The sequence below is a fragment of the Salvelinus sp. IW2-2015 genome, linkage group LG4q.1:29 (assembly GCF_002910315.2).
Source record: "Salvelinus sp. IW2-2015 linkage group LG4q.1:29, ASM291031v2, whole genome shotgun sequence".
Taxonomy (NCBI): Eukaryota; Metazoa; Chordata; class Actinopteri; order Salmoniformes; family Salmonidae; genus Salvelinus; species Salvelinus sp. IW2-2015.
The window spans coordinates 37,936,399-37,945,497 of record NC_036842.1 but is presented as its reverse complement, the minus strand read 5'-3'; the positions used below and the strand labels follow the sequence as shown (position 1 = coordinate 37,945,497).

Sequence of the window (9,099 nt, the reverse complement as noted above, 5' to 3'; positions counted from 1 at the left end):
GAGTGCAAAACTGAGTATGGAGACAATGGAGGAAGCGGACCACAGGCCGCACCTTTATCATACAGCACCTCTTATTTCCATCACAGTAGGGAAACAGTTGGACACGTACGCAATACGTTGAACTAGCTCACTGTCAGAGGATATCGGAACAGATACGTTTAACGTAGATCACATCATGAGGAACGGTACAATACGTTTACTTAGGGTCAGATTGACGCCGTTTCAATAAATGTCATTATCTCTCTGACGCACAGGGTGAACAGAAACTATTTATAGAATAAATTAAAATAAAAACAATAGCGAAGTTTATAGTGAGAATAAGGCGTGTGGTCTGAAGGCCGAAAAAGAAAGTGATATTCAGATAAGCCCCCAATAACTATTCACATGCTCTACCAAGGGTTTTCCAGCACCCAGCTTTACTAGCTATCATTAGCTATTGTTGTATTGTACTTAGACTATGTGTAGGCAGGTTGCTTAGGATTTAAACCTTCTCAAACAGCTTTAATTAATACTATTAGAGGATGTGGTTCCACCATAATTGTGATCTTTGTACCACATACAAGTTTCTTCTTAGGGATCGGCGTCCCGTCAATCGGAACAGTTGGTACATCATGCAGCGCCTTGTGGCACACACAGATTTTTAGGAAATCAACAAATGTCTGGTCTATAAGTGTCTTATTAATCGGGCTGACAAGGCTTTAAATTCTTGTTTATTCATACTGCAACTCTCCAATTTACATGTAGCTTTACTGCAAGAAAATTCCATGCTATTGTTTTTTGAGGTTGAAGCTTCTAACAACAAATACCTTTTTTCACACGACGATTAGGTTTATTAAATTCAGCTCTGAAGGTGAAAGTGTACTTACATTGCTGAAATCCTTTTTCTCTGATTTTCATCCGACGGGTCCCAGAAGATACATAAATGTCGTTTTGTTAGATAAAACTCATTTTTCATATCATAAAACGCGTCCATATAGCGGTGCACATCGATTGTTTTCCAGCTCGTGTCATTGCAAAGAAGGAATCTTTTGAAAATCTAACCCCTAAACTTGTTTTCAACCAGCGTCAAATCACGTCGATGTATTCCGTCTAGTGATCCGTACGAACGCTATACAGGAGATTCACAATGATCATTAGGGGTGTATATATCTATAGGACACCTATATTTTGGTCAGACGGAGCGCTGCCTTCATGGCATGTATTTCGCGCGGTTTTCCCGGGACTGAGCGGCTGCGGCTTCACTTGGAGTGACTTAATTTGGGTAAATAGAGCCAGCAATTGGGGTCTATAAAAAGCTAGGCTAGATAGCCCAAATTGAGCCTGGGCTATCTGTGCGTAAAGATGTAGCTACTAACGCTTGTTGTATGACAGCATGCTTTTTCCATTTTTGGACAAACTTATAAGAAAATTCGTAGTTTGAAGTTAGTTAATGAAGTTATGAAAACTGGGGTTGGTTTGCATGGTTGAAGCTTATATCCTGTCTACTAATACTGGTATAAGCTAAGTCAAAGTCCAAGTATACAGATTTCGGTGATATATTTTGGCAGAAAAATGTATGATGAATCGCATGTTCTTTACAGATTTGCGCAAGATGTACTCCGGTGACTTTACACCTAAATGTCAAGTTTCGCTCATCGATGCAAGTATACCATCTTGACAACTTTTGCACCATACAGCTCTGCCCAATTGTTGGGACACATTGGATTACATTTATCCAGGAGTTTGTGTATGGCTGGAGACAGGGCCTTTCTTTTGGATTTTCAAAGATGGTTGGTTGAAATAAAATACGGCAGTTTTTTCTTTGTAGTTTTTCGACTCAGATCTAGTGTTTTAATATTTCTGCTACATACAAGTCCATTTCCCAAACTTCATAAATGTTTTCTAAGCATGCTTCACACATAGTTTGTAGTAAAATACTTACTGTAGTCATGTCAAAAGCGCTGTGCTAGAAAACCTTGGTAGATGCATCGGTTGGAATAGGCATGTGGGTGCTCATATGATTTCTTTCTTTTTCGGTCTTCAGACCAATGCCAATTCTCGAACTTAAAATGTTTTGTTGTTTTTTTTACTCTAGTCCAGATATGTCTTTCCCCGGTGCGCTACGAAGACTGGATGTCGAATGGAGCCCCCCGAGCCTCTCTGATTCAGAGGGGTTTGGGTTAATGCGAGAAGAGCAAATTGTTCAAGTTGGCAATGCAGTCAGTTGTTCGAAGCTGACTAGGTATCCCGCTTTAACTATTTGTATCAAGTTTGAATCACTTTCAAATGGGGGATTTTCATTTTGAAGGGCGAAGCTGCAAGCATTCCACTATGTGGCTAATCCTATTGTGGCTAGCTTCACACAGGTGTGCACGGCAGAGTTGAAAGGATTCCGATACCAATGGAGTTGTTAGCTTTGGCACCTGTTGATCAGCACACATGTAAAAAATTGAATGAAAGACAGCGAGAAGGAGCATACTGGACATGGTTATTATCGGTTGTTAACTGGGTGAGATTTTTCTCGATCGCCTAGCAGCATGCCTTGCACACTGGCAGTCAGCTGCCACATAGAGCCGGAGTCTCTGTACGTCGATAGCAAAAACATTCTCCAGCAGTTGAGTTGTGTCCTGTCTGACAGTGAAAAAGGTGGCTAGCTTTACTGTTGCCTGGACTAGGAGTAGCTAGCTGCTAGTGTTGGCAAAGCCCATTGCCTGCATAGTCAGTTACAGCATACCTTTGTCCAAAGTTTGGGTGTTTTGAGCTGATGTATGTTAGCTTGCTAGCTTGTTAGTGTGGAAAGGATCTGGATTTGGACATGAACTAGCTATCCATTAGCTGCTTCAGCTGTTTTTGACTGGCTCTAACTAGCTAGCTGCGCTCCATGAGCTGAAGTTATTTGTGTACAAACCTTCGCATCAAACAAAATGCTAGTTACCTTCTTTGCCTTGTTTGTTAGGCTAGCTAGTTATGCCTAGCTAGCGTTTCAGCTACTGGTGTTAGCTAGCTAGCTACAGAGGGCTACGCTGCTGGAGCTTTTGTAACAATCAGCACATCATAGCTAAGTATATGTTACTAGCTAGGCTACCTCGCTAATTAACCATGGTCAGAATCTACACGTAAAAGGTTAGCACATTGTTCGTCTTAATGCGTCAAAAAATGAGCCTGTGAGATAAATTATAAATGGTAAATTAATGTTGCAGACCTACAAATTTTAGTCAAGTCCAATGGCCATTAATGGACAGTCATAGTCCCTTCGTTTTAATCCGACATCTAGAATTTGAGCTCAGGTAGGACGCAAGAATACTCTTAAAAACTAAATTGTTTAACGACCACTCGTAAAAAAACATATAATGTGGTCTCGGTAACGGACGACAGTTCATGACCTCAATCAAGTTGATTTCTAATCTTCAAACTAGATTTGCTTTCATATTGGCTTAGATTATTACGGTAAGGGAGATTTTGTTTTAACACTGAGCTTCCAAACATGCTATACATAAATCTACGTCTTTTTTCTTCATAAATACGCATTATTTTTATTAGCTATTGTATCCCCGTTTCATCCTTGTTTTAATTCAGATAAGGGGTCATACAAAGTGTTGGGTTGGACATGATTCCACTCCATCACATTAATGATGCTGCCGCACAGTTGATAAGTATTGTAGGTATAGGTCTACCAGGGGGACTCAAATGGGGCCCTATTCCTATTGTGTGCAGCTATTATTGAAGTCAGCCTTATCGGCCATGTTACAAGTAGTCGATATAAAAAGGGAATATGGTTGCCATTTGGGACAACCAATACAAGTATCAATGTCTCTCTGTTCAATTCTGAATCGAATCACCCAATTGGCGTTTTTTGTGTCTGTCCAACCCAGAACCAATAGCCTGCGCAGCTGCTGACATATACGCTATGGTTAAAATTACTAAGTGATTTCATCGTGTTCCTTAATATGGAAATGTACTACAGCGTAAATGGATATACATACTTAACGGGTTTGGAAGTCATTCGTAAGGTAAAGGTGCCTGAGAATCTCTTATGGTGGATCTGAAAAAAAAACCGCGCAATTAGCCGACATCAAATTAACGATATGAAACAGAATGCTGTTTTTGATTGAAAGCCCAGTACCGCTTCACGTCTCTACGCAGGTGTCCTTACGCCTGGTAAAGCACCCGTAATACATATTTCATTACAGCACTAGTTTGGCTCCCTATTATATCTTTCCACGGTACAATCCTCTTTGGACCAGGGCCCATAGGGCTTTCCTGGTTGAAAGTAGTGCCCATTAGGGAATACGGGTGCCATTTAGGGAACACTTTTGAGTCGTCGTGCGTCGCTCCCTACCCACCATAGGTGCTAGCTATTGTCTATCACAGGGGGCGTTTAAGCAAACACCCGGCCAATCGCCCATTGGCAGTAAGCTATGAAGCCGCGCGGCTTAGCTGTAGCCCAGGAGCTCCTGCCCTGGTGGCTACACACCATATCATGAGGGGTTTATTTCTGGACTGCCTATTAACATACAATAATCTCTGAGAAGCCTGGTCTGCATTCTAATCTGTGGGCAGGCACCAACACCACATCCTGTCTCCCCAGAAGAAGCACCATTTCGGCATAGTTAAATTGTTTAATAATTCCCAGCATTCATGTCCCATTTTCATCAATGCTTCTTAATTTCCGCACTAATGTGTTATTATTTACACACTGTGTCACTTATTTTTGTTCTTGGTGTGCCTCATTCTTCAAAAATGTTTTAAACAAATACATTATAAACTTTCCTTCGACTGACTTACATTTATTCCCTCCCTTTCGCACTGTGCCTACACAGCAGGTATTACAGTTCGATCCCAAAGCTATTGGACTGTTTTTGTGCTTGCCAGTTAGGCTAGTATCTCTCAGTTGTAGCGAGTCCATGGCTGCCCGGTCTCTTACTGCCGATAAAAAAGGATATCTGCCCCCATCAGTTGTTTGAGTCAGTAACTGAATTTTTAACGTACAAAATCAAACTTTAAACCTTTCATTAGGTAACGCTGCTAACATTCATGCTTGAGACCCGGCATTTATTTGCTGAATTCTGGTGATTGCCCAGCTACTAAAGAGACAGCGCTATTTGAGAAGCAACAGCATTTTACGTATGAAGGTTTCACGGTAACAACTACTAAGGCATTATCCTCGAAACGTCTGTTTTTTTAAAATATTTTTAAATATTTATTTTAACCTTTATTTATACTGGCTAGTCAGCATAAGAACAAATTGTTGAATTACAATGACGGCGCTAAGGAAAGTGGGTTAAGATGCTTGTTCAGTGGGCAGAACAACAGCAGATTTTTACTTTGGTCAGCTCCGTCATGTAGGCAGCCCAGTCATTCCAGCCGTACAGCAGCCCAGTCATATCCAAGCAGCCCAGTCATTCCAGGCAGCCCAGTGCAGGCTGTACCAGAGCCCCAGGCAGCCATATTCCAGGCAGCAGCAGCCCAGTCAATCTTCAGGCAGCCCGAGTAATTTCAGGCAGCCCAGTTATTTTCCCTAAGAAAGCCCTTTATTGTGTGCCTGTCCTGACTTATTATTGGGGAGAAGAGACAGCCACTCCAAATGTAGTATTCTAATGCCAAAACACTCCCCTATTGGGCCCTGGTCAAATTAGAGCACTATATAGGGAATAGGGTGCCCTTTGGGAAGCAAACTCCCCTCAATGCACAATCAATGGCCATTAGTGAAGAACTCTCTCTCAGCTGCCCCTGGGGGCGAAGCTTGCGCAACAAACGTGGAACAACACAAATGTTTGCTGTTGAGTCTTTTGGGAGCTCATTGTGGGGGAAGAGAACAATAACCACTTAATGTTGTGGGGGAACAATAACTGTTTTGAGTCCCTAATTAAATAATTTCTGGTCGTGAAAGCCTGAATAAACAAACTGGAAACGCTTTGTATAAACACGTATTAACTATGAGAGTAAATGAACTGCTACAATAATTACCAGGTACTGTATTTGATACAAAGCAGGCACAATATTACAGTCCAGGTGAATTCATCGCCTTGTTTTATACAGGGTCACCCATCTGGTTCTGGGGGCTACACGGGTCACCCAATCTGGTTCTGGGGGCTACACGGGGTCACCCAATTGTCTGCGGGCTACACGGGTCACAATGTGGTTCCGGGGGGCTACAACGGGTCACCCAATCTGGGTTCTCTGCGGTGCTCACACGGGTCACCCAACTGGTTCTGGGGGCTACACGGGTCACCCCAATCTGGTTTGCGGTCGCACGGTTCCCATCACGCCGCTTCTCAACACATCACCATTGGTGCGGTACTACCGGATACCAATTGTTTTGGGGCTCATGGACACAGACTTGTCACCCAGCCCTAAAACAGATTAATTGATGCTGAATGGGGTGTGTTAATGCTGGACTGGATCAGACCCCTGTATGGCATGTCTAGCCAGGACCATTCATTCCTGCTTTTCCCCCTCATGATTCCAGGAATATCCAACCAGGATTTCTGGAAAACCTGGACATTTTGGGGAAATTACAGGGAATTTTGCAACCCTACTGAGTTTTTATCACCAATTACCTACTCACCTCTAAAAGCTTGGACATCCTAGTGGATTTTGCAGCACAAAGTAAGTGATTCCTGGATTTCCCTCCAACTTTAATAACCGCATCTGGGATTGAAAAAAGAAAGAAAAAAAGACAGGCACCAGTAATTAAGGTCTCCGTGGGCCTGCCAGGCTTGAGATGCACTGATAAGGAAAGAACTCATTGGGGAGCAATTACAATATACGCAGGCTAAAGCCGCAGATTACCAATCATGGATCTACTCTCTCCAGAAGCTCACTGGGGTAGAGTCTGATCTTCTATTCTCCAGAAAGCCTGGGGTAGAGTCTGATTCTCCTTCTCCAGAAGCATGGGTAAGTCTGATTCTCTCTACTCTTCCCCAAGAAGCTCACTGGGGTAGAGGTCTGATTCTCTCCTCCTCTCTCCAGAAAGCACTGGGGTAGAGTCTGATCTCTACTCTCTCCAGAAGCTCACTGGGGTAGAGCCTGATCTCTCCTCTCTCCAGAAAGCACTGGGGTAGAGTCTGATCTCTACTCTCCAGAGCTCACTGGGGTAGAGTCTGATCTCTCCTCTCTCCAGAAAGACTGGGGTAGTAGTCTGATCTCTACTCTCTCCAGAGCTCACTGGGGTAGAGTCTGATCTCCCTCTCTCCAGAAAGCACTGGGGTAGAGTCTGATCCTCTACTCTCTCCAGAGAGCACTGGGTAAGAGTCTAATCTCTCTATCTCCAGAGAGCAATGGGGTACGGAGTCTGATCTCTACTATCGTCCAGACGAGCAATGGGGTTAGAGTCTGATCTCTCCAGTGAGAGAGAGATGGAGAAGAGAGAAAGATGGAGAGAAAGATGGAAGGCACAAAGAGAGAGAAAGATGAAGCGGAAAGAGTGCGACTGGGAGGAGAGAGAGAAAGATGAAATGTCGAGAGAGAGAGAGATTAAAGAGAAAAATAAAGAAAGAGACTGTGTACCTGGGGGTAACCTGGTGGGTGGGGCATTTCGGGCCCAGGCGTACATGATGGAGGCTTCGTCCTCACAGGTCCCCTTGACACTCCCACAGTCCCTGAAAGAACCAAACAACAGCACTGGGTCAATACAGCCCCTCCCGTCTCTGGTCTCAACTAGGTCCAGAATTGGATGGACTCTACGTGGGAACAATATTGATGAGTCACACACACACACACAGAACTATAATACTATCATATTCTAGAACACCATCCATCTACACCACAACAGAACTATCATATCCTAGAACACCATCCATCTACACCCACCCACAACAGAACTATCATATCCTAGAACACATCCATCTACACCACCAACAGAAACTATCATATCCTAGAACCGATCCATCTACACCCCAACAGAACTATCAATAATCCTAGAAGAACACCATCCATTCTACACCCAAACAGAACTATCATCCTATCATATTCTAGAACACCATCAATCTACACCCCAACAGAACTATCATACTATCATATCCTAGAACACCATCCATGCTACACCCAACAGACTATCATACTATCATATCTCTAGAACACCATCATCTACACCACAACAGAACATCATACTATCATATCCAGAGACACCATCCATCTACACCCACAGAACTATCATATTCTAGAACACCATCCATCTACACCACAACAGAACTATCATATATGCATATCCTAGAACACCATCCATCTACACCACAACAGAACTATCATCTCTAGAACACCATCCATCTACACCCACAACAGAGACTATACATCATCCTAGAACACCATCAATCTACACCCTACAGAACTATATATCCTAGAACATCACCATCTACACCCCAACAGAACTATCATATCCTAGAACATAATCCATCTACACCACAACAGAACTATCATATCCTAGAACCATCATCCATCTAAACCACAACAGACTATCATATCCTAGAACACCATCCATCTACACCCCAACAGAACTTATCATCATCCTAAGATCACCAATCCATCTACACCACAACAGATCATCTATTATATCCTAGAACACCATCCATCTACCCAAACAAACTATCATATCCTAGAACACCATCCATCTACACCACAAACAGAACTAATCATATCCTAGAACACATCCATCTACACCCCACAACAACCCAACAGACAACTATCATATCCTAGAACACATCCATCTAAACCACAACAGAACTATCATATCCTAGAACACCATCCATTTACACCCAACTAACTATCATATCCTAGAACCCATCCATCTACACCACAACAGAACTATCATATCCTAGAACACCATCCATCTACCACAACAAGACTATCATATCCTAGAACACCATCCACTACAACCCAACAGAACTATCATATCCTAGAAACACCATCCATCTACACCCAACAGAACTATCATATCCTAGAACACATCCATCTACCCACCACAACAGAACTAATCATACTATCATATCCTAGAACACCATACATCTACACCACAACAGAACTATCATATCCTAGAACACAATCCATCTACACCCCACAGAACTATCATATCCTAGAACATCATCCATCTACACACAACAGAACTATCATATCCTAGAACAC

At 42.8% G+C, this 9,099-nt stretch overlaps 1 protein-coding gene and 1 long non-coding RNA gene across 2 annotated transcripts in view; both read right to left on the bottom strand.

Moving 5' to 3' along the window:
* The window catches only part of pam (peptidylglycine alpha-amidating monooxygenase), a 154,807-nt gene that overhangs the window by 101,143 nt on the left and 44,565 nt on the right, over nt 1-9,099 (bottom strand). The window contains exon 7 of the mRNA XM_070439610.1: nt 7,489-7,580. Coding sequence (XP_070295711.1) covers nt 7,489-7,580 — 92 coding nt within the window. The remainder of the gene's footprint in view (nt 1-7,488; nt 7,581-9,099) is intronic.
* LOC139027534 (uncharacterized) lies at nt 8,532-9,092 on the bottom strand. Its single transcript, XR_011479641.1, has 3 exons — nt 8,941-9,092; nt 8,649-8,807; nt 8,532-8,588 (listed from the first exon to the last, which is right to left on the bottom strand). It is a non-coding gene; the product is annotated as an uncharacterized lncRNA (long non-coding RNA).